The sequence below is a fragment of the Anser brachyrhynchus genome (assembly GCF_964034855.1).
Source record: "Anser brachyrhynchus genome assembly, chromosome: 7".
Taxonomy (NCBI): Eukaryota; Metazoa; Chordata; class Aves; order Anseriformes; family Anatidae; genus Anser; species Anser brachyrhynchus.
This window is the reverse complement of record NC_137701.1, coordinates 13,562,376-13,588,697: the sequence shown is the minus strand read 5'-3', so window position 1 is coordinate 13,588,697 and position 26,322 is coordinate 13,562,376. Positions and strand designations below refer to the sequence as shown.

The 26,322-nt window shown below is 41.1% G+C and overlaps 1 protein-coding gene across 9 annotated transcripts in view; it reads right to left on the bottom strand.

The window, feature by feature from the left end:
* Positions 1 to 26,322, bottom strand: part of DIP2A (disco interacting protein 2 homolog A) — a gene marked incomplete at its 3' end in the record, with an annotated part of 118,131 nt that overhangs the window by 43,977 nt on the left and 47,832 nt on the right. For 6 of the 9 annotated variants that reach the window (XM_080600308.1, XM_080600309.1, XM_080600316.1 and 3 more), the window contains 9 exons: positions 21,950 to 22,069; positions 12,907 to 13,152; positions 8,096 to 8,224; positions 6,040 to 6,159; positions 3,648 to 3,845; positions 1,834 to 1,925; positions 1,491 to 1,601; positions 588 to 711; positions 200 to 309 (listed from right to left, as the gene is read on the bottom strand). In XM_080600308.1, the coding sequence (XP_080456434.1) occupies positions 200 to 309; positions 588 to 711; positions 1,491 to 1,601; positions 1,834 to 1,925; positions 3,648 to 3,845; positions 6,040 to 6,159; positions 8,096 to 8,224; positions 12,907 to 13,152; positions 21,950 to 22,069 (1,250 nt within the window). The remainder of the gene's footprint in view (positions 1 to 199; positions 310 to 587; positions 712 to 1,490; positions 1,602 to 1,833; positions 1,926 to 3,647; positions 3,846 to 6,039; positions 6,160 to 8,095; positions 8,225 to 12,906; positions 13,153 to 21,949; positions 22,070 to 26,322) is intronic. The other 3 variants (XM_080600310.1, XM_080600311.1, XM_080600315.1) reach the window with 1 other exon arrangement.

The window sequence follows — 26,322 nt, the reverse complement described above, 5'->3', positions numbered from 1 at the left end:
TCTCCCAGGGATCCCAAAATGCCAGTATAACCACTCACACGCCAGTTTTCCTGGTAACCTTGAGGAAAACACTCTTGTTCCACAATTATACATATTATAGTCATCTTTTTTGTAGCATCAGAAGATTAAAGGAAGAAAATGTGCTGTGACATAAATGGGAATAGTGTAACAATAAGTTAGGCATATTATACTGGATCACCTCAATATAAGCAATCTCAGCACTGGCATCCCGTACTTGCGGATGCCAGTCCTTAGCTGGTTTTGCCAGATGTTTCCCATCAATCACAAACCAAATGAGACGAGGCCAACCTTCAAATTAAAAAAAAAAAAAAAGTTAGTATCATTACACTTCCAAAATACTTTTTCCCCCCAGTACTCTGGGATAACGACAGGTAGCAAGTAAAGGCTGCAGCATCACACCCCTGACAGGAAGAAGAAGCACTAAGTACTCTCTTGACAATTATGGCAGTTTTTCTTTATACATAAGCTAGAAACATGCAAGCAATCTCAAAGAGGTGGCTTAACACCAACAATCAATATACACATCCTTTATACCATAAAGAAACTTGAGTAGCTCAGAAACATACCTTTGAATGTAACTACCTCACCAGTCTGAGCTTTAGGAAGGCCTTTTTGACAAGCATCAGTGGTTAAAGCTAGTGTTACTCCACAACTGCCCAAAAGAAATCCAATTTGCTGGCTGCCTGCATCCTACAGAGAAACAATGTTTTAGCAAACTTAGTAATAAATCACACTTTAGCACAGTTTACTGCAACTTTTCCATGTTTTGAAATTAAGACGAATGATACCACAGGAAAAGAAAATCCTAGGTCAAAAGATTTTTTTTTTTTGTTAGCACTGAACTTTACACTCAAAATGCATCAACTTTTGCTTAGTGCCAACTATTTGGCAGTAGATCTGACAAACAATAGAAGCAAAACAATGTTTGTGCATGCTTCTCGAACCCTGCAGGGAAGTTCATATGTTCTGGCAAAAACACAGAGCTGGTCTTATGCTGCCTCTGAGTCCTGAGGCACTGAAGAACAGAGCCTGTAGCTTTTCAGGCCTGACTTCACACCTCTTCTAATAACTTCAACATTTGTGGGATTACCCACATATTTGCAAAACTGTGATGTCTCTGCCTGTCTCTGTTCCCATTACTTAGACTGGGAGCTGAAAATACCACATTTCTGTGTTATATTTCGAGAAATAATTTCACACATCTTTTCAAAAAAAATAAATCTACAAGTATACATCCTAAAATAGCTAACTTCTTAGCTTCATAGATTTTTCTCCCTTCTCTAAATATTATACATTTTATGAACATATAGCATGTATTTACAGTTGGTAAACTACTGAGAAGCAGAGTTAGTAATTTAGCTGATGCATCATACTGCTTTCAAAAGTGCAGGGTCTGAGGGATCCCGTTTAAGATTTGGACTGCGCCACTTCATTTGTGAAGCCAAAAACCTTTGAATATATTTGCCTACCTTTCTGGTTAGTGGAACTTCTATTGGGACAGGAATAAGTTCTGCCAGGAGACATCCATAAAAAGCCACCATAAACATAACTGGATCACTATTAGGAAATACAAGAGCTACCTACAAAAATACATTAAAAAACATGAAATGCTTTTTGTTGTTATTTGGAGGGGGATGTTTTTTTAAGGTTGTGGGAAAAAACTGTCATAACACTGTTGGGGTCACAAACTAGGAGCAGAAATACTGAATGCTATGATAATACAGTATTAAAAATCACAGTATTACAAAGCTTTCTTTACCTAAAACTGTTCCACACTATTTTATCCATGTAGACCACCTCAAACAAACCTACCCGGTCTCCAGGCTTCAGCAGTGGTTCATTCCTAGTGGTTAGCTTGTTTAGCAGGGTATATGCTAACTTCAAGCTCCGACTCCACAGTTTGCCTAAAGATGATGCAGAAATCAAAGAAATAGAGGCTAAAATCGCAGCATTTAGCTGGCAAATGTCGATGCTTTAATACGCACGAGTTGGTTGTATGAGAACAGAATTAGCGGTCACACAAGTATTCTGGAAAAGTGAACACTGCTTTTGCAAAAGCAATCATACCACAGAAACCTGCTGATCTCATCCAAGGTATCAGTGCACACGCACACACACAAACACATAGTCTGGTTGATATAACCTAAGTGCATTTCCAAAAAAAAACTAGTAAGACTCCTTATTAAGGGTTCTTAGAGAAATCAAACTGCCTGGTATAAAAACAAAAATCCTAATTTGGCCAAAAAATAACTGAAATTTAAGAAACAAAGGGTACGAATAAATGCCATAATATCCAGCCCTGTGAAATGCCAGTTCAGTGCTCAATAGTCATCTACACAGCCTTCAATAATTCAGAACAAAAAATGCATCCAAACTATTAAATACAAAGACAAAAACCTAACTACTTATTTGACGCAGTATAAAAGACAATCTTCAATAATCCTCCAAAAAGAAGAAGAGTATTTATTAAAACAAACAACTCTTCATAAAAAGTTAAGCAGCAGCAAAACCCTTCCACTGTTAATGGCAAATTAAAGCATGTAGAACCCAGGGAGCCACACTGTAGCATGCATTTGGTACAGTTTTCTAGTATGGTGTCTCAGACTCCTGTCCATGCTCAATCCCTTCAGACCATGTAGCAACCATCAGTTAATTTGTGTTTGTCAGTCTCAAACTTCCTCAATTCAACATTTTTTTTTGTTGTGTAACTTATATATGTAAGTTTATATATTATAAATTTTATATATATGTATATTAAAAAAAAAAACACACACAACAAAAACACAAAACAGGTGCAGGACTCAAGTTCATCAAAATAAATACTATGGCTTTGTGATCTGCCCAGAGAAGTTGGCAGAGTCCAAGTACAGTTTAGAACTTGGCTTCTTTTTATTTTTGTTTGTTCATTTTGTTTTTTAAACATACAACTAAACATGATCTTCTAAACAGTTTTCACTTTCTTAAAGTTCCTCTGCAAGGTAATGAAACTAATGCACCTACTCAATTATATTTTCCCTAAGCATACTTCACCTGCAAGAATGCAAACAAGAAAATTAAATATTCCAACGTACTGCGTGATTAAATGTAAGCAACATGCTGCAGAGTTAGCTACCCTGAGGGATAAGATTACCTTCAAAAAAAACCCACAATTACTGTCATTTTTCTAGTTCACTGATACAGTCAAGTCTCACTTCCCTCAATAATATCCTGAAGTACAAGTTTTCTCTAAAAGGATATGCAAGAACATACATGCACACTGAAGCATTCTATCTTCTTTGGGAATCTTAAGAGTCCATTAGTAGTCATCTGCTACTTTCTTCTATTTTACATCAGTCTCTTTTTAGCTTTCTTTTGCAGGTTTTTTTAAGCAAAATTGTTATATATTATATATATATATATTATATATATATATTATATTATAAATAGCCACTTGTAAAGAACTGATGTTATTATTTTCCCTTTGTTAACTTTCAAAATTCTTTTTCATATACAATGAACTTTTAACTTGTATTTGAATAGAAATCTCAAATGATCTGTCCTGAACAGTCAGCCCCTCCTAAATAAAGCCAATTGTTCATTTCACAATGAACACCTAATTCTTTCTTACAGTTTTCACCAATACCTACCGTAGGTAAGTGTATAAATAGCTTTCCCAGTTGTATCCAAAGCAGTCAGACACGGGGATTTCGGCTGCGTAGTTCCCCAGCGCTGCAGGGCAGCCAGCAGAGAAGGTGGCCAGTTGGTTACCACACCTAAGGGTTCACCTTTAAGAACGCTCATCTGATTTCCTTCAGGCTTTGGTTGATTTGGGTCAGGCTGTTGCACTAAAAACGGAGAACAGTAAAGTGGCAGAATGTCAATCTTTACCAAAAGTGCAAATTACACTTAAAAGATAATTCTATGAACCATTCTCATCCTTCCTCAGAGTTATTACTGCTTGTACCCTGCCTTATGATGATGCCATGCTAATCATCTGTTGGCTTCACAAAAAATAATTACCATCACTTTGTAGTTCTGATTCCACATTATTCAAAGAAGCTGGCCACAGGAACAGAATTTGAATCCTGACTTCACTTTTTCTCTACTATGGGAGGATATTATTTTCTTCTGTTTGTTCTGCATATCTATTTAAATGAAAGCCTACTCCAAATCAAGAATCATCATCAGAAAGAATGCCTTCAGTGCCAAATGAACAAGCATTCTCACTGCACCATATTCTCAAAAGGCGATGAAGAAAAACACTATGCTTCTGTTACAGTACCTCGAAACACAAGTCAGTTGAAATGTTCCTGGTATGGATTATCCACTAATAAAAAATTGCATAGCTCACAGAGAATTTTGCTTGATTTCATACACTTCAAGAAAAGTTTGCCGGAAAATTCCTCAGGGAAATACTAGAACTGCAGTAACTTCCTATTCTAAAGGATCAAATAAACAGTGTAGGGAATCTACTAACAGCTGCTCAGAATGTAGCATTGAGAACAAAATTTTTATTTAATCTTAAGAGCAAAAATCATTCTCCAACATTAAGTGATGCTGCTGGTTTTAAAGAAGGCTAAATATCAGTAAGTGACTGTGTTTTCTTTCTGCCTAGACATACGCATGCAGAACAGAAAATGAAACTGTTTAGCTGAGCAATATCTACAGAGTACAAACAAGCACTATACTTTCATACAGTACATGTGACATTGCACAGTGCCCTCTAGGCGTTTAATTCCTCTGAACCTCTAATATCATGAAACATTCTGGATTCCAAAAAGAGGGTATTAACACACATGCAAGCAATGTTATCGTAATAAATTCCAGTCACACATAAGTAACCTTTTTCATTTAAGCATATTTCAGCACTGACCAGCTAAAAAGCAGCTTTTCAGAACAAGAGGTGGGGGGTGTTCATAGAAAGATGCTGAATGCAAGTCAACAATGTGCTCTCATAGCACAGAGTCAAAGGCATCCTGGGCTATTTGGTGAACAGGCATATATATAGCCAGAAGGGTGAGAGGAGGAACTATTTCCCTGTGTTGGTAACTCATCAAAAGCTCTCCTATCTGGAGAGTATTGTTCTGATTCTGGGTTCCCAAAGACATTCATGCACTGATGGGAATCCACTGGAGAAACACTAAGGTCACTACAGGGTTGGTGCCAATGACATATGAGGAGAGGCTGCAGAACCTGGGACTGTTCACCTTAAGAAAAGTCAGCTAAGGAGGGAATCCTACTTCTGTCTACAGCTACCTAATTGGAGGACATGGAAAAAGAGACAGATTTCTTCCAGAGCTGCACTGTGATGGAAGAAAGACAGAAAAGGCAAAAGCTGGAACATGGGAAATCCCAACCAGATATACATAAACCCTTTTTTCTGCTGTGAAGCTGGTCAAACACTGGCACAGTGTCCAGACAGGCCATGGAATTCCTGTCTTAGGAGAACTCAGAACTTGACTAGACACAGCCCTCAGCAGCCTGACCTAGTCAGACCTGCCTTGAAGAGCAGGTTGGTCAGAGGCTTCCAGAGGTCCATCCTGTCATCAGTTACACTTTGGTTATGCCTTGATTTACTCCAGTGAGTACCCACTATAAATTCACTGATTACCGTAAGACCAGGTATAGAATGTCTGCAGCAAAAAGTGACTGTATGCCCATCACAAAACATGATACAATTTCTGAATCTCCCAGTGTAGTTCTTAACAAAGGCGTGAATAGAAATTCTCCAAATATATGTAAATCACTGTCTCTAGTATTCACCAGCTCATCACACTGGTCCAAACTGAGCTGAATCAGATTTTCCAAAGCAAGGGAGGTAAACAGAGTACAAGTACACTGAGTAGGAGTGTTGAGTTGAAGATTAGCTTTTTTTTCTGTTGTTGTTATATTAGAGACAGAAAGGTCATATATCATAATTCTATCACAATTTTTTTTGGTGGGAGAAGAAAGGACGAAAACAATACTTGTTAAGACATAACAGTTCTTTCTTGAATTGATTACACAAAGAGTGAAATTTTTATTTAAAAGAAAACTAACCTTCTAGCAGTTCTTCAAAATCATCAACAAAAAACTCTTTCAAAGGTGGGCGCTTTGGTCTTTTCAAGGTATTTAGAAGCTGCTGGATTTTAGAGGACACCCTGCTATTCACTGGGACACCTGTCAAGGAGAAAAGATATTACTTACCATGTATTAATAAACGTACAATAAAATATAAGCTTCCACACTGCTGACAACGTCACTCAAAGCTCAGTATAGTTTTCAGATGGAAGAGTTACTCAAAATGAGTAGCTTGTTTGGAAAAACAAACAAAAAAAAGCTTGAATAAATAACAGTTTCAAACACAGATTTATTTGTTTGTATTGGGCTGACATAGAAAGGTTTTGGTAGCAGAGGGGCTATGGCGGTTGGCATATGCAAGAAGAGTCCAGGAACTGCCCCGTGTTAGAGAAAAACCAGCTCCAGTTGATTCTGAAAGGGACCCACCACTGGCCAGAGCTGAGCCAACAAGCAATGTTGGTTGTGCCTCTGAGAGAGCAAATTTAAGAAAGGGGAAAAACAAAACAAAACAAAAACTGCTGTGCAACAGCTGCTGGCCAGAGCTGAGCCAGTAAGTGATATTATCTGTGCCTCTGTGAGAGCATATTTAAGAAAGGGGAAAAAAAACCAAACAACTGCTGGGGAACAGCAGCTGGGAGAGAGAGGAGTGAGAAACAGAGAGAAAGAATTCTGCAGACTTCACGGTCAGTGAAGAAGGAGGGCAGGAGGTGCTCCAGGCGCCAGAGCAGAAGTTCCTCTGAGGCCTGTGCAGAGGCCTCTGGTGGAGCAGGCTGTCCCCCTGCAGCCCGTGGGTCCCACATGGAGCAGATCTCCACGCTGCAGCCCGTGGAGGAGCCCCCGGTGGAGCAGGTGGATGTGGCCTGGAGGAGGCTGTGGCCCATGGAGAGCCCCCGCAGCAGCAGGCCCCGGGCCAGAGCTGCAGCCTGTGGAGAGGAGCCCACGCAGGAGCAGGGGGTCTGGGGGAAGCTGCTGCCCATGGGGGACCCGTGTTAGAGCAGTCCACTCCTGAAGTACTGCACCCCACAGTATGGACCCATATCTGGAGCAGTTCTTGAGCTGCTGCCTGTGGGAAGCCCATGTAAGATCACTTCAGGAAGGACTGCATCCTGTGGGAGGGACCCCATGTTGGAGCAGGGGAAGAGAGAGACCACGAAGGAACGGCAGAGATGAAGTATTATGGATTGACTGCAAACCTCATTCACTGTTCCCCTGCACCACTTGGGGGAAGGAGGTAGAAGAGGGCAGATGAGGGGGGAAGGTGTTTTTAGTTTGCTTTTAGTTTCTCACTACTCTAGTTCGTTAGTGATAAGCAATAAATTAATCTCCCTATGCTGAGTCTGTTTTGCCTGTAACAGTAATTGATGAGTGATCTCTCTATCCTTACCTCAACCCTTGAGACTATTTTCATGGTATTATATCCCTCTGTTCCTTTCAGGAGGAGGAGTGAGAGAGTGGCGTTGTGGAGTTTAGCTAGGCATCAGTGTAAAATCACCACAGTCCTTTAAAACAATGCTGTTTCCTAGCTATCTGACTGATACATATACCTTCTCATACTTTAATCTACATTTTACATTCAGTCAGTACTGAAGTGTGAAAATGGAATAAAGAGCTTTGGAAAAAATAAGTGAATCTTTCAATATTTTATACTGCTAGCAAACAACAACCACAACACAAAACCATGTTGTATGCTGATTTTCATTTGCATATGTGGTATACTTATTTATAATCAATAGCATTTAACAATGCATGTTTGTTTATATTTGATTTTTTGAGACAATACATATTTAAAATGTGAGATTAAAGGGCTTTTGCTGCCTTTTACTATAAAAATATACTGAAATGGTGACATGGATTCCACTGGCTTCCCAGTGGCAGAGCATGGGAAATGCAAAACAGCTTCCCTTCCTTTTGCAGTCTGACATACACAGCATAGTACTGCAGAGCTTTGGAGGGGTTATGACACACGATGTTATCCATCTGCTTATTCAGAAAAAGGGACATAGATGGAAAGGTGGGAGGTTTATAATACAATCACCATCTGCAGTTTCCAAAATGCTGCTGTTGAAGCCTCTGGGAACTCCTCGTACTGATGCTAGTTGTGGTCGCTCATGATGCAAGTGTTCCACCAGACCAGTGGTTACATCAGGAGGTGCAGAGTGATTATCTGTAGAAATGTAAGAATGACATGGGAACTCATCAGTCACGTTAAGACTCAGTACATCCAAAGTTTCTTGTTACAGCCTTCTTGCTATTCTTGTTACAGCCTTCTTGCTATTCCTCACACGTTTTGTGCACCGCTGCTCACAAGAGAAAAAGCATTGGGTTTCCTGAGGCATGATGTGGTATGGCCTGACATGACAAGCTGTTTAATTTCAATGGTGTGTGATACAAGCAGCTAATATTTAAATGTTTTATAATGTACATTTACATAGGGAAAACAGGGCAATTCTCAAATTCTCATATACTCAAGGGGCTCGAGAAACACCTTATAACAACCTTGAGGCAAAAACCTGCATTGCTTGGAACTGCATTGCGTTTCTGTACTACTAAAAGAATGCTAGCAAGTATTGTCATCCCAAAATTGTGACCTATTTTATGGAATGATTTTGTGCGCAATCACAGGTTAAGATATTCAAGTATTTGGAAGAAGTGTTCAAATAAGGAACACCTGAAGTACTATTATCAAGAATTGGAGGCCTGAAATGTTCAGAATCCTAATGAATAAGAATAGAACTGTAACAGGAAAAATCTTACGAACACAATGCTGCACTGTGCTGGAAGAACTGGATGCGGTCACACAGCTTGCCAGTGATAGAACGCTTGAAGAACCTTTGTATGCCACAAATTCTGCAGTAAGAACCCTAGGGAGATAGCCTAGGTAAATAAGCCTAGGGAGATAAAGGCAATGCTGGGAAATACATGTATTAACCCACTCTTTTTGAGGAATTGATTAACGCTAACATAAAAAGTATTTCTAGCTCTGTTCACAGATTTCCAGAGCTTAATACAAACCACCAATACAGCTCTAAGCAGTTTTAGTGGGATCACCAGAAGAAAATGTTAAATCCATTCTCATACTTTCCAGCCATCATCACTGCAATGACAATTGTTGTATTAGGGAGATCTGTCTTGCCAGGTACTAAGCAAGGACCACAAATTTCTTTCCTATGGGTAAAGATACAAGAAGGACAAAATATCACTTGATCCAAAAAAGGTGGGAGTTAAAACCAGTAACAAGAAAACATGGCAACACAGCTAAGCCACAACACTTTATCAGTGGAAATCCCCAAAATACCATTCTGCATATAATATGTCATAACCACTAAGCTTTAAAGTGACTCAGAGCATAAATCTATTCCATGCACTTGACATCATGTGCATATGGATACAAATATAACAATCAAGAGAGAGAACAATACACACACACACACAACGCAACTTGGTGCACTTGGGTCAGAAGCTGAAATGCTGAAAGGATACGGGTTTTGCCATGCACTTTCCTGTTGGGCAAAAAGCAATCTTCCATCCGCATATTCAAGACAGATTTTTGAAACATAGAAGCTCTGCAACTAGATGCACAGACAGTAACACAAGGAAGAAGCTATTTGGGAACAGATACAGAAGTTCTGTGTACTTGTGAACAGTTCAAAGAAATCACACAAGAAAACGAAAATTCTTGGAAAACAAACAAAAAACAATCATCCCAACTGAAAACAAACGCATAAAATAACTATACATGGAGGTGCTGCTCTACAGCATTCAGGTATTTCACAAGCATCTCAGAGCCAAGTTTCATGCAAATCAATGTCCCTAATCACAGAAAAAAAAATGACAGGGGTGCTTATGAACAACAGCTCTGTTGTCCACAGGTACTTTATCCTACACACAGCAGAGAACAGATCCTTCCTTGCACTTCTGCCCTGAGAAGGCAAAATTATTTCTCTGCATGTAAAAGGAGTAATTCCAATTTTCAGGATTTATGCTCAGATGAAAATTACATTAGCCTCATTAATTATTTAGGCATTTTATTCATGTATGCCCATAAAAATCCATGAAATTAATCTGTATCATCTAGAGATACTGTGACAAAGCACATAAAAAGAAAAGCCGATAAAGCATCTGTGAACAGACTTGTAACTTGGGGACTAAAGTTAATTGGATTTACACTGAAGTACCTTTCAATTACCGATTAGAAGGCACAGAGATAAATGTAAAGGAAGGCAGTAGTCCAAGAAAAAAAAAGTATGATATACAATACAGAAATCTAAAAGCTAGACATCAGTCAGAAAGTGATCTCTAAAGAAGAACCTTATACTGAAGATTCAAAGACTTTAGAAAAGTTCTGACCTAATGTGATGGTTTTACTCAGGTGGGCAGCCGAGCTCCAACACAACCTCTCACTCCCCTCCTCAAAGAGAAAGGGGGAGAGAATACGATGCACGGGGCTCAAGGGTTGAGATAAGGATGGGGAGATTGTTCAACAATTATCATGACGGGCAAAAGAGACTCAGAGTAGGGAGTTAGTAAGATTTATTGCCTATTACTAACAAGCTAGAAAAGTGCCCCACTGTAGTGGGGGCACCATAGGCATGGCCTCTGTGAGAAGAATCTAGAAGCTGCCCCATGTTAGATAAGGGCCCCGCTGCTGGCCAGAGCTGAGCCAGTAAGTGATATTATCTGTGCCTCTGTGAGAGCATATTTAAGAAAGGGGAAAAAAAAACAAACAAAAAAAATAACAAAAAAAAAACAAAACAACAACAAAAAAAAACACACCACAACTGCTGGGGAACAGCAACTGGGAGAGAGAGGAGTGAGAAACAGAGAGAAAGAGTTCTGCAGACACCAAGGTCAGTGCAGCAGGAGGCAGGAGGTGCTCCAGGCAGGCATCAGCCTGTGGAGAGGCCTCTGGTGGAGCAGGCTGTCCCCCTGCAGCCCGTGGGTCCCACATGGAGCAGATCTCCACGCTGCAGCCCGTGGAGGAGACCCCGGTGGAGCAGGTGGATGTGGCCTGGAGGAGGCTGCGGCCCATGGAGAGGAGCCCACGCAGGTGCAGGGGTCTAGGGGGAGCTGCCGCCTGTGGGGGACCCAGGTTGGAGCTGAGTGCTCCTGATGGATGGACCCCATGGTACGGACCCATATCTGGAGCAGTTCTTGAAGAGCTGCTGCCTGTGGGAAGCCCCCGCAGGATCAGTTCGGGAAGGATGGCATCCTGTGGGAGGGACCCCACGTGGAACAGGGGCAGAGAGTGACTGAGAAGGAGCAGCGGAGACGAAGTGCCATAGACTGACCACAACTCCCATTCCCCCGTTCCCCTGTGCTGCTCAGGGGGAGGAGATAGAAGAGGGTGGATGGGGGGAAGGTGAGTACTAAAGCTGCCGAAATCTGAAACCATCAGGAATAATGCATGTGATACACACTGCATAGCACTAAAAACACAAGAACTTCATCATGTACCGTGCTCTGAGGCCCACAGCAGCTTGAGTGAGTCCAGAGGAGGCCACAAGGATGATCAGAGGGCTGGAACACCTCTCCTAACACCTCTCCTAAGAAGAAAGACTGAGAGCTGGGGTTGTTCAGCCTGGAAAAGAGAAGGCTGTGGGGAGACCTTGTAGTGTCCTTCCAGTTCCTAAAGGGGGCCCACAGGAAAGCTGGGGAGGGAGTCTTTCGGGGAGTGTGGTGACAGGACAAGTAGTAATGGTTTTAAACTAAAAAAAACGATAGGTTTAGATTAGATATTCAGAAGAAATTCTTTACTGGCTGTAGCGAGGCACTGGAACAGACTGCCCAAAGAAGATGGATGCCACAGCCCTGGAAATGCTCAAGGACAGGTTGGAAGGGGCTTGGAGCAACCTGGTCTAGTGGAAGGTGTCCCTGCCCATGGCAGGGAGGGAAGTGAGTGTGGTGTGGTGCGTGTGGAACTAAATGGTCTTTGAAGACCCTTCCAACCCAAACCATTCTATGAGTCTGTGTAGTGCTTAGGTTTTCTAAATTATGTTGAAAAAAAAGATAAATTATTTGAAATACAAAGGTTTTACTGTGCCACTAAGTCCCTTCCTGTAGCTTTACATTACTGTGCATCTGTTGCACACACAGAAATCCACCGTCATTCTTCACTACACAGTGTACAAAAATATTATAAAAATCATTTCCACAGCACAAAAGATGGCCTTTCTCCCTTCCTACCAAATATTCCACCGGCACAAGACTAATGTTCTGCATTTAGAAAAAAAAAAAAGGTAACATGAAGTTCCAGACCTTCAGCGTTACAGAGATTGAGAAAAAACTCACATTTACATTTCAGCTTAACAGTACTTCTATGTTTTCACTCTAATCCCATAATAAAGGACAAATTTTATCATGACAAACTTTAATTAAAAGAAAATCACGTTTTAGCTTGAAATTTAGCTTTGTTAGTACCTCTAATTTCATAAAATTCCAAAAGATTCTGGATGTTTCTCTTGTTTTTTGGATGTTTACCAATCGAGTCGCCTTTGAAATCCAACTAATATTCTCTAGTGTAAATACATGTTGATCAGAAAGCATGCACCAAGAATATCATCCTTTTGAAATTCCACTTTTTAGACAACTACAAATTTAACTTCTGCTTCTTGATAAATTAAGCATTTTATCAAGAGAATGTGTGTTCAGATCTCGTGAACAACTGGTTTGGTTTAAATTAAAATACACATATATCATGCGTACCTGGTCCGTGGATTCTACATTTTAAGGCTATTTGTGGATATCTCCTCGTGAAGCACAGCATTCATACCTGACTTTTGCATTTAGCTCTGCTTTGGGATTTTTAATTAGATTTTATTGCAACCACACAGGCAGTTCTTTACTGACCTAGCTGGGTGTGTGCCATGAGATCTGCAAGCACAGTGGCAGCAGCGGTGGCAGTAGCAGTATTGGAAGCAGCAGCAGGTTTCCCTCCTGGATGAGATGAGGTGGAGGATGCAGAGGATGAGGTGGACGAGCCCTGAATAACACGGTTAAGCCAGGGCTCTACGTTGGAATGGCTCTGGAACGGAGTGGAGGTGATCCGCCCTTGCCGACGTAACGAGCCCTCATCTTCTGATGCTGACGATGTGTCTGTGATTAAAATAACGATGACAGGCATGTAATGTAGGAATGACCCAACAGACAGGAACATGAAGTTTTTCCATGTTCTTCGCATAGTGTTCTCATGTGCTACACATGAGATGCGTGTATTAAGCTAATGGTATATTCACATGCACAAATCCTGCTTATTGTCATTTTCAGTGTAATGCAACAACTTCTACATGTTATAACAAGAAAACACATGAATGAAAGTTTCATTTAACTCCTGTATTTGGAAAGACATAATGCTTGAAAAAACCTTCTACCTAAGGTACCTAGTGTACTTACTAACCATGCTAAGTGAGCATACCACGCTTATGGAATATTTATGTTCTAAACAGATAAAGTGAAGTTTCATCCAAACTGAAATAACATGTTGGGTATTTTTCATGTTTAGATTCTTCTGACTTCTTTTAACTAGTTACTAAAAAAAACCCACAGTGCTATAAAGTTCAATGAAAAAGTCATTTCATTAATCTAAGAATAAATAAAGGAACTAAAAAGCATGGATTTCAACCATATAAAGTGATATTAATGTGAGCAATATATAAATGCTTAGTAAAGAATCTTTTCATTGTAGACGTATATTTGTTGCTGTTAGAAGTCTGATGAAATGTTCCCATTTTAATTACCACCATCCAGTTATTCACAGATCTTTCTAAGTTTCCCTTTTGCATCCAATCTTTCTATATTTATCTACTCAAAAGCAAATAAAAAGGTCTTTTTATATATTTTTAAATATATAAAAAAAAATCTGTTGACTTTGAGTGAAAAAAAGAAACTTTTTAAAGAAAGACATCTTGTCTTTTTTCAGTCTGAGATCTCCTGTCAAAATTGTTTGAACGTGAAACTGAGGCTTGCCACAAAACACACTAAGTTGGATGTTCAGTCTCTTCCTAAAGAAACTATAGTATTTTAAGAACTTGATCCTCAACATAACATCCTCCAATTCCGGTAATCAAAAGGAAACTCCTAAAACAATGTGTTGCCCGTATACTGATAAAGCTCACATCAAGTCAGTTTGTGCAGAGTGGTTTTAAGTCACACAGAATGGTGAGAATAATTTAGAAAAGATACTGCAGGAAGAAGTCAGCACGAGAAAAAAAAAAAAAACAAAAACAACAACAACTGATGAAAATGACAAGGTGTCCATTGCTGTACTCCAGAGTCACTTCCAGACACAGAGCTCCTGGGCAACATAGACTGGTGACCTCAGAAACTTGCAGCCTTTGCTTTGGCATTTTTCTAAATCTACTGAACACAGAAGATTAAGCAATATATAATTTCACAGCAAAATTTTGTTGAAGCCATACTGAAAATCATTTCCTCATCTTTGGGAACAATTTTCAACCACCAGGTGTTTAACTTCCTGTTTTCAAGAATATGTATATTTCCAACAGCCCTAGAATAATTGTTCTTAAATAGTGTGAAAACACAAAATTAGAAATCCAGTTTAACTTAGTGGCCGTTTCAAAGTTAAAACCACAAATTTCTCATTACTTGGCCATCCCTAGTCAAATATGACAAGCTTTAAATAAATATACACAAACAATTGATCTTTGAGAAGATACTGCTGTGGATCACCATTCCTGGGCCTGCGCCTTATATTTCTGTGGACGACCGCTGTAGTTTTTGGCTTCTGAGTCCATCTGCCCCTGGAGAGGAGCCAAACCAGCCCATTAGTGCTTGCAACCTTCCCTTTCTTTTAGGCGGAAGGCAAAAATAAACAATTCCAGGAAGATATAACAAAATAGGATTATAGTCAGGTTTGAAAAAAAAAAACAAACAAAACACATTTGTGGTATATTATCACTTCAGAGTAAGAAACAAAAGTACAGAAAAACACAGGTTTCTCAGAGGATACATATTCTGATGGTGTCCATTACCCAGTTACAAGTTCAACAAAGTCTCTCTAAAATTTCTACACTTTCAGATATCTTATATAAGCAGAGGAAAAAAAAACTTTTAAACGTAAAGAATGTAAAGTATTAACTGAATATGAAATGGAAATACTCATAGTAAAAACTTCCTAATATTAAAACAATTATACCAGGAAGAGAAAAGTAGCCAGGTAACATCTGGCTGTGCGACAATCACAGGAGTTAAATCTTGGTTCTCAGTGTGCTGTGGACAGAATGCTATGTACTTGGCTTGCAGCTCTTCCTGTCTGGGAGCTTACCCATGATAGCCACAGAAACCACTGCCTTAGGGACCAAACACGTACCAAGACAACATCTCAAGTTCTGATCATGTGAAATGTGTATGGGAAGGATGAGAGACTCAATGAGGCATAAACAATAGCACATCAAAATTTTTGGAAAGACAGACAATAAAAGCACTTCCATTACTACTGGCCAGGGGACTTTGTTTTGAACTTAACACTGTAACTAGAACACAATGCTTCCTTCCTGGTGATGGATGGTAACTATATGTAACAACGTTTCAGTTATTAAGTATTAACAATGTCTGATTTTAATTGCATTCATTTCTGCAAATACAATGATTGTAAGGTAGTGGCTTACTGGCTCAGGTCTACACATCCCCAGTAATGTGAAATGGGAAAAAAAATGTTTTAAACTCAGCATGCTAAATCAACTAGTAAAATTATTTTGAAAGAGATCTGAACTCACAAAAATAAGTAACAACAAAGGCATGTGGAACTCCTGACCCATCATAAGTTCATGGTTATTGCACTATTAAAAAGGATAATTCAGGGTAGGTAGTACAATGCCTCCCATTCAGGTGCAGAGAGCGTGTGGGCTGTAAGCAATGAGACTTCTGAAATCTTTTGCCCAGCTCTCACATTTAAATAAAGCTCTATGCACTCTGGTAACATGACAATGTTTACAGAACATTATCTCTTGAAACCTTTACCAGCAAATACAGGCTGACAGATTTATTGATTTTCAAGAAGACTGACCAGATCCAGCAAGTCTCATAACTTCCTTGCCAGAGTAAAAAACTTTGTTACTAGTGCTCAACAGTAAAATTAGATGCTTCAAAGCCAGTTAGGTTCTTTGCAATTTTCTTGCTGAGTTAATTTTGCAAATACACTGTTTGACACTGTTTCCCACAGAAGTCACCTGGGAAAATTGGCTGTTCATGGCTTGGACAGTTCACTGGGTGAAGAACTGGTTGGATGGTCAGGCTCAAAGGCTCACAGTGAATGGTGTTCAATCCAGTTGGTATCTGGCTACCTGTGGCATTTTCCAGGAATCAATGCTGGGGACAGGTTTGTTCAGCATTTTTATCAACAATCTGGATAAGGGGATCAAGTGCACCTGCAGTAAGTTTGCAGATGATACCAAGTTAGGTGGGACTGGTGATCTCCTTGAGGGTAGGAAGGCTTTGCAGAGGAATCTGGATAGGCTGGAGCAGTGGGCTGAGCCCAGCTGCAAGACATTCAGCCGCTAAGTGCCAGGTCCTGCAGTTGGGTCACATCAACTCCCTGCAGCAGTGTTGGCTCTGGGGAGAGGGGCTGGAAAGCTGCTCAGCAGAAAAGGACCTGGGGGTGCTGGTCGACAGCTGGATGAATGTGAGCCAGCAGCATGCCCAGGTGGCCAAGAACACCAATGGCAGCCTGGTCTGCATCAGAAACAGTGTGACCAGCAGGACTAGCAAAGTGGTTGTCCCCTTGTGTGCAGCACTGTGAGACCACACTTCAAATGCTGTGTTCAGTTTTGGGCCCCTCACTACAGGAAGGCTACTGAGCTACTGAGTTGCTTGACCTTGTGGAGAGAAGAGCAATGAAGCTGATGAAGGGACTAGGAAAGTGAGGCTTGTGAGGAGTGGGTGAGGGAACTGGAAGTATTCAGTCTGGAGCAGAGGATGCTGAGGAGAGACCTCAATGCTCTCTACAGCCACCTGAAAGGAGGTTGCAGGGAGGAGGGTATAGGTCTCTTTTCTCAGGTGAAAAGTGATAGGATGTGAAGAAATAGTCTAGAATTGTGACAGAGGAGGTTAGATTGGAAGAGTGGTCAAGCAGACCGCACAGTTAGATTAGGAAGAGTGTGGTCAAGCAGTTGAGTACCCATCCCTGCAGCTATTTATGAGACACGTGGATATGGCACTGAGGGACATGGTTAGTGATGGGGCTCTGCAGATCAGGCTGATGGTTGGACTTGATGATCTTGAAGGTCTTTTCCAACCTAGATGATTCTGTGATTCTAAAATAAGGCCCATAAAAAGACAATTATTTTTGTGAATTGATGCAGCTGAAGCAACTCCTTGGTATTTTTGAATGGCCTGATCTCTCATGGTACAGTAATATATCTAGTTGTCTTATCTCTTCTAAGGGTATCTCATAACAAGTTATCTTCTCTTATAAGCTGCACAACAGATCCCAGAGACAACACTTTATTCTTCTTTCACAATAATTTGGTTAGGGTTTTTCTGTATCCCACTAAAGCCCAGACTGGCTATTTTTACTTTTGCGCTAACCACTTGGACAGACATGTTAGATGATGACATTCTATCAGCTCCTGTTTGATTGCATTTTTGCCCCTGCCCCCAAGAAGAAACAGCCAAAAATCCTCTTCTTCTTTAACTGGTAAATCCAGCTGCATTCCTAACCAGGGTACGTCACAGAAGATTATCTATACTCTGTAACCACACTTGACAACAAAGGAGGCTGGAATTTGATATGACTGCAGCTATATAAACGGTTTCTCTTAATGGAAAATATACAATGCTGAATCTGCTAACCCAAGAGGGGCGAGGCTGCCACAGCTCCATGCCCCAGGTCCAAGCAGCACTGAGGCTCAAGCATGTATTCTCAGTAGACTCACATGCAGAGAGCACACGTAGACACCACATGCATGCATACACTGCTGGCCACACAGATAACACACACTGGCAGCACCCACAGCTTCATTCTGCTTCCTTTCCAGGATGACAGAGGCCTCCGACCTGAGTCCCACGCTAGGGGATGGTGCTTGGTTTCTCTCAGTCTGATCTCTCTGGTTAGTGGCACCCAGAGCCTCCGGCTGCTGGTCCCAGCACAGTGGCTGGCTCTCAGGCTCTCACTCCTGCTGCTGGCACCATGGACACACAGGCCTGAGTGACTTGTGGTCCCACTCACTGATGACACTTGAGTCCACTCACACTGGTCCCTCCAGGTGCTGGCACCCAGGCACACAGTCCCCCAACCCATGGTCCAACTTCAGCTGCCAGACCTCAGCCTTTCCCCGCACACTGAACAGGAAGCCCTTCACCCAGAAAAATCAATAGAAATAGATTGTAAAAGATAGGACAGACAACATTGGTCATGTGCAGGGCATAGCCAGGGAAGCGTACCACTTATACAATTGGCCTTTTTTTTTTTTTAAAGTCTCCTTACTCCTTTGTTTTCCCCATACTTGTTTCTCCACAAATCACCCAAATCCATCCTTTCCCCCACTTTTGGTTCCTCACCTAAACGCCTATAATAAATCTTGTGCAATCCTAAAATGCCTTTCCCCTGCATCCCATAATGTGTCCCATACCCCCGGCAGCACATGCCCTCCAAGACCAGAAGGTACTCTTGTACTGACCAGACTTGATAGGTTTCATGTCTGGACAACAGAGCCAAGGCTCTCCAGGGACAGTCCTGGAGGGGCCTGGACAGGGTGAACCCTTCCTCTGAATACTTGATTTGGGTTTTCATTGTCACTGTTCTCTGTGCTCCTGTGGGCTCGTGAAGGTGGATCTGTGATATGCTGATGACTTCTGCGATGGGCCTGGGAGTAGCTGGGGCAAGGTGTTGTTCAGGCTCCTCAACCTACCACTACTGTCTGTACTCCTTTGAAGGTGTGCAGATGAGCACTGATCACATAACCTCACAGCTTCTCCACGTTATATACAGGGAAGCTATCACATTTTTCACCTAGATTCTCTCAAGCCCCCAGGATTTTGATCCTTTAATACAGCACACAAACCTAAGATGGAGCAGGTAGGGACACTGTCAGAGCTGCTCCAAATCTGTCCTGAAGGTATCCAAAAAAGAAATACTCGGGTTTTCTTCAAAAAACTGCCAGGAGATTCTAGTTTAAATGCTAAGGGAGACAGGGAAGTCTAGCTGTCCTCCCACTCCCTTCTCTCTCCCAACAGAGCTTCTGGATGCCAGCTATTTTTTGTATACTGAATCACAGAATCATCTAGGTTGGAAGAGACCTCCAAGATCACATAGTCCAACCTCTGACCTAACACTAACAAGTCCTCCACTAAACCATATCACTAAGCTCAACATCTAAACGTCTTTTAAACACCTCCAGGGATGGCGACTCAACCACTTCCCTGGGCAGCCCATTCCAATGCCTAACAACCCTTTCAGTAAAGAAGTTCTTCCTAACATCCAACCTAAACCTCCCCTGGAACAACTTTAGCCCATTCCCCCTCGTCCTGTCACCAGGCACGTGGGAGAATAGACCAATCCCCACCTCGCTACAGCCTCCTTTAAGGTACCTACTGAGAGTGATAAGGTCACGCCTGAGCCTCCTCTTCTCCAGGCTGAACAACCCCAGCTCCCTCAGCCGCTCCTCCTAAGACTTGTTCTCCAGACCCCTCACCAGCCTCGTCGCCCTTCTCTGGACTCTCTCGAGCACCTCCATGTCCTTCTTGTAGCGAGGGGCCCAAAACTGAACACAGTACTCGAGCTGCGGCCTCACCAGAGCCGAGTACAGGGGGACAATCACTTCCCTAGAACTGCTGGCCACGCTGTTTCTGATACAAGCCAGGATGCTGTTGGCCTTCTTGGCCACCTGGGCACACTGCTGGCTCATATTCAGCCGACTATCAACCAGTACTCCCAGGTCCTTCTCTGCCAGGCAGCTTTCTAACCACTCATCTCCCAGCCTGTAGCGCTGCTTGGGGTTGTTGTGCCCCAGGTGCAGGACCCGGCACTTGGCCTTGTTGAACTTCATACAGCTGGCCTCAGCCCATCGGTCCAGCCTATCCAGATCCTCCTGCAGAGCCTTCCTGCCCTCGAGCAGATCGACACATACAACTAACTTGGTGTTGTCTGCAAACTTACTGAGGGTGTGCTCGATCCCCTCATGCAGATAATCTATAAAGATATTAAAGAGAACTGGCCCCAGTACTGAGCCCTAGGGGACTCCACTAGTGACTGGCCTCCAACTGGATTTAACTCCATTCACCACGACTCTTTGGGCCCAGATATCCAGCCAGTTTTTAACCCAACTTTTAACCCCATCTGCCCCGGAGCCGATCACCTCAGCGAGTGGCTACAAAATGGTGGCAATGCCCGATTTGAAAGGCCTGCCACTGCCGGCTCTGCCTATGCCTCATCAGCCTCCCTCGCGAGGGCTGCTCGGTCCTTGCGGCTCCCTCAGCTGCCTCGAGTTGCCTTGATGCCGGAAAAAAAGCCCCACCCGTCTCGATCCCCCACTCCACTGCAGAACGCATCTGCCCCAGAGCCGATCGCCTCGGCGAGGAAATCTTAGGCAGAATAACAGCATGTTCTTTTCTTATTATGATACACCTCACTCCAAACACACAGTGATGTGGCAAACTACACGAATGACAGAAGGACAGAGTGAAGCAGCACAAATGCACTACTGATTGTAACATCGGAATTTATTTTGGACAGTAAAACTTAATATTGCTTTCAAAAGCTATAAACAGAAACTTTACAGCCTCCCTCCTGAAGCTTCAATATACAGATGGTCACTATAATTGAATTTTCTCTAAGATTTCACTTTATGCAATTCACAATAACCTTCATATATACATAAACACTCTGTACACAAGAAAACTCAATAACATGATAACCACCCTACTGCACTAATTGTCCTTATGGGCATCCAAGTATACAAGAAGTAGTATAATCTAATCAAAAAGTGTGATAGCTTAACCTATCTTAAAGGGAAATTGTAAGGGGGAAGAAAGATCCGATTTAAGACTACAGAAGACACTTATTATTTTTTTAACTAATGAAATAACCAGAGACACCCCCACCCAAAACAAACAAACAAAAAAAATACAACAACTGAGAAACTAGCAAAGAAAATTGGAACTTCCTGTAAATGACAGAAGAAATAGAGCCCAGGAAGCAACAGAGCAGCACAGCAGATCTGCTCTTTTACAGGACTAAGAAATAGAACTGATAGAGAAGGGCACTAGGGGTCAGCGTGCTTCTACTCTAGGGGCATATTAGGAATGGCAAAAGCACATTCACAGCTTAAGAGCTAAGCTCTTCTTTGTATACAATACCGGACCCAAAAAACTTGGCTTGCTAGCAAGACGTATCTGGAGAAAGATTTGCTTAACCTCTAGAGAATTCATTCTGAGGCAATAGGAAGATTATCGTTTTTCCTAAAAAATTTAAGGAAACATCCTGACCTAAACAATCTGAACAATTATAGCATATGACGTTGAATGGCTTAAATGGTTCACAATTGAAACAATCTGATGAGTATTCTGCAAGCTAATGGACCCTGGTATATCTTTTTTAATTCTTAAGAAAAACAATCTTATGCAACATGAAATAAGGTACTTAGAACTCTGACATACTTGCCAAGATTCTCTCCTTCCAAGTAAGACTATGTAAGAGAACAGAAATGGCAACTGCTCACACTCTCTTGTAGCTTTCAAGAGTATCTTTATTAGCTACAGCATCTCTAGATGAAACACTAAAAACTTTGTGGAAAGACATCAAAGAACAAAGCCAGGCAACACATGGTTATCAGCAAATACAGCTATGAATATGGAAAAAGTTCACTGCAACTTGCTCTTTTATGTTTTGATAACAAGTTTACCTGGCAACATTTAAATACGTTAACTCAATAGATACCTGGAGGTGTGTATGTTTCTACTGAAGAGTGCACAAGAACAGACCGTCTCTTGGAAGGCATGGGCATTTTTCTCTCTTTGTATTTCGCAAGAGCTGCTTGTACTGCTTCAGTATGGACATCTACATAGAAAACAAACAAAAAGGTTAAGAGAAATTAAGTTCAATCGTAATTTCTTTCTAAAAACATAGAAAGCATGAATGTCATCCTTTACAGCTCAAATACAAAATATGAATTGCACATTAGGGCCCTTAATGCTTTTGTCCTATATTTAGTCCAACTGCTTAGCTCACAAATAGCAACAGGTTTTTCAGTCTCAAAGGAAGAAGCATTTCTTGGAGAGCAGAAAGGTCCAAAGTTGAATTCCAGTAATGTGGTTTTGAACTCAAAGCTATGACAAGTTTATCAGTTGCTTCTCCTTCAAGGGTGTTCAGTAGGACTGAACAAATACACTTGCCTCCCACTCCACTCAAATGCAGTTCAGAAGCAATTCATTAGAGACTCAAGGGAGAATATAAAGAGGTCAAATCAACATATTTTCATCATGAAGTCAGCTTAAAAAGGCTTTGCTAGTATCATTAGGAAGAACAACCTGACAACCGGTATTGAAGTTACAGAACACCTAACACATTAATTCTCAGTGCTCATTTATTTTTAACTTTTGGTAAATTCCAATGCATATACTGCAAATTTTGTTATTTTTAGGTATAAAAAAAGAGTTTAGTAAAAAGGAATTAGTGTTCAATAAAGACTATACTGCAGATAAAAAATAATGTATTCAAGTAATTCTAAATTGTCTTCAGTAGATTTTTCTCTTTAACATAGCTTTTGACATCATCATTTAAACACATAAAGCTTAGGTAAAAAAAAATATCATGAGAAGTGAACAGATGTCAAGGAGAAATGAGAAAGACAAAAAATATACTGACTTATGAACTAAGATTTAAACTCATGAAAAATAGATAAAATGGATATGCACCAACATGTACTGATGAAGGGCCAAAAAGCAAGTATTGTGGTAGGATAAAAGCATGATCACGTTTCACATGGAAGATGCTGTACAAGAGTCATAGAATCATTTAAGTTGGAAAAGACCTCTAAGATCATCAAGTCTAACTGTCACCCTAGCACTGCCAACTCTACCAATAAACCATGTCCCTAAGTTCAGTTTCGAAAAATATATAAAAATGCATTCTTGTATTAAGAGGTCATCTAAGGCTGAAAATATGTAACAGGAGATTGATAGACATATGCAAGGTATGAAACCCAGAGGCATGTGACAAATACACTTACACAATGTACATTAAAAGAAATGTCCTTTCTCTGTCCTGTACCTAGAGCAATTAACCTTAATGCCAACTACAGGTTGTCAGCCACAACTCCATATTTTAGGGTCCGTTTAAAAAAACAAACAAACAAACCAAAACAACAAAAAATATTTTTTGAGCTATAGCTCTTCAGTTCTACTACAGAACAGCAACAGAACAAAGTTACTGAAGTCTGTGCTGATTTTGTTTCTAAGCAGTACAAAAAGTAGCGAAGAAAACTTGCACCTTCTCACTTCCTTAGCAGCATTACCAGACACAAGCCTTTGTCATGCTCACCTGCGATACATCCATCCATATTTAAAGGACGGTGTTATGAAAAGGATCCCAGAGTTTTAAAAAGTACTCCTAAATTAAGGGATACATAATTTACTCTGTTTACAATTATTACAAACAACAGCTCAAGTTCAGTATAGTAGCTGTAAATTCCAAGCATGTTCAACCCTGTAGATACAAAAACAATCTGCATGTTATTTCATTCATGATGCATGAATCCTAAACCCTGCTTCATGGTAATATATGACCAGTAATGATATGACAGAAAATCTGTCTTTAGACAAACGCAGAGCTAGAAGGCATGTTAAAAATCATAAGAACTGATTTCTGGTACTAGTCCTGGCAACTTCTTTGGTCCCTGAGCATGAGGTTCTTCCTAGATTACTTCAAATATGCCAATCAATTCCAATTAACTCTAACAAAGCAAGAGATAGCTAAAGAACAGGTAATCAGTATGTATTTTAATGAAAATTGGAATAGTTTCAAGCATCAGGCCTCTAACAATGGCTGCTGCAAACTAGTGTCCCATCTGACTGCATGCCCGTGACAAGGATTGCCAAAAAAAGAAAAAAGAATATTTTCAGGATGTATCTTAATTATAGTATGACATTCAGAGAACACTGGGATTAACTTGTGAACTGTAAGTAGTACTGTGTATAGACTAGAGATGTTATACCAGCTAACCGACCCATTGGGAAACCATGCAAACTAATAACTGGGTTTTATTGATAATTTGACACTTCTGTAAGCAGCCATGAACTCACTGTTGCATCCCTTACACTTCTTGGTGGAACTGGTTTTTTCTTTCATTAAAAACTTCCACTGGAAGTTCTTTAGTTTGTTGTATTTTCTACTGGAATTTTGCATTTACTACTGAAACGTTGCTTCCCACAATAAGAAAGCAAGTATGATTGGCAAGGCTGATAGCGAAGAGAGGACTGTTGTAGGAACAAGCTCTGTCACATGACACGAAATACAGTATTTTCCACACTGCTATACAGGTGTCACGCACACTGAACAGACTTGTTTATCAGCTGGAATAGACACATCCTTGTAGCCTGTTTCAGGTAAGTTGGGAGAACAGGCTGTATACTGCAGCAGTACATCCAACAGGGCATTAGCAGTAGAGACCCAGCTGTTAGAGGCTGAAGAACAGTTGCTAGAAAAAAGTGGAAGAGTGGAAACATAAAGTATAGTTGCTGGGAAAGCATTTTCAAACACCCTAAGGGCTCACCAGCTAACTTACATGTCTTCTTCGCCAAAACCAGACCGCAGTGGGGCTAAAGCAAGAGGAAGAACAGGAGTCTTCACTACGAATTGCACATCCTCTTGGTAGAACTACGAGCAGCAACAGCAATATAGCGGCTTAAAGTGTCCTCTGAATTGTGGAATACAAGGTACTAACTGCTTATCAGCCTGCACAAATGCCTGCAGAGTCTCTGCTTTTCTCACCTTTTCTACCACACTGTTGTCATTCAACAGAATGCAAATCTAGTTAAAGCACTGTAATGTTAACTGCTGTTCTGGGAACACTTAGGTAATTTATTAGCCTACAGTATTTTTTGACCATATTTTCACTGTTGCAAATTTTTGGGTAATATTTACTGCTTTAAGACAAAAATCTGTGGATGATAAAACTTAGTTAACTTAAATAGAAGACAATTCCAGAAAACTATAAAAAAATCTGCTTGCAGCTAGTAAGTGGCAGATTAATTGCACAAAAAGGCATAATTGTCTTGCTTGCTTATTTTAAAATAATTTATGTTGATGGCTCTAAAGTACTATAATTGCTCCAGAAAGAGATCCTGTTCTATAAAAAACTGCATTCCAACCTCATCAGCTACTCTTGCAAAGGACACAGCAGAGCTGAAAGATGCAAGGGGGAAAAGATATAAATAGAAGACTAGAAGGAAATAAAAAAAAAAAGAAAGAAACAAGATTCTCCCCCCCTCAAGTCTAAAGAACACATACGGCACGTAATTGATGGCAGAAGCAGTAGTGTCCAAAATTATTGCTTAAAGCTGTTTATCTTCCACAACATTTAACATAGAATGGTTTGGGTCGGAAGGGACCTCAAAGATCAAATAGTTCCAACCCCCCTGCTCTGGGCAGGGTTGCCAACCACTAGAGCAGGCTGCCCAGAGCCACATCCAGCCTGGCCTTGAATGCCTCCAGGGATGGGGCATCCACAACCTCCCTGGGCAACCTGTTCCAGTGCCTCACCACCCTCTGAGTGAAAAGCTTCCTCCTAGTATCTAACCTAAATCTCCTGTCTTAGTTTAAAACCATTCCCCCTTGTCCTATCACTATCACTATCAACACATGTAAACAGGTGTTTCCCCTCCTGTTTATATGCTCCCTTCAAGTACTGGAAGGCCACAATGAGGTCTCCCCTAGAGCCTTCTCTTCTCTTCTCCAAGCTAAATGAGCCCAGTTCCCTCAACCTTTCTTCATAGGAGAGGTGCTCCAGCCCTCTGATCATCTTACTGGCCCTCCTCTAGACCCGTTCCAAGAGCTCCACATCCTTCTTGTGCTGGGGGCCCCAAGCCTGCACACGGTATTCCAGGTGGGGTCTCACAAGAGCAGAGTAGAGGGGGACAATCACCTCCCTCTCCCTGCTGGCCACCCCTTTTTTAATGCAGCCCAGGACATAGTTGGCCTTCCAGGCTGCAAGCGTGCACTGCTGGCTCATGTCCAGCTTCTCGTCCAGCAGGACCCCCAAGTCCTTCTCCGCAGGGCTGCTCTCAACTTCTTCTTCTCCCAGTCTAGATAAA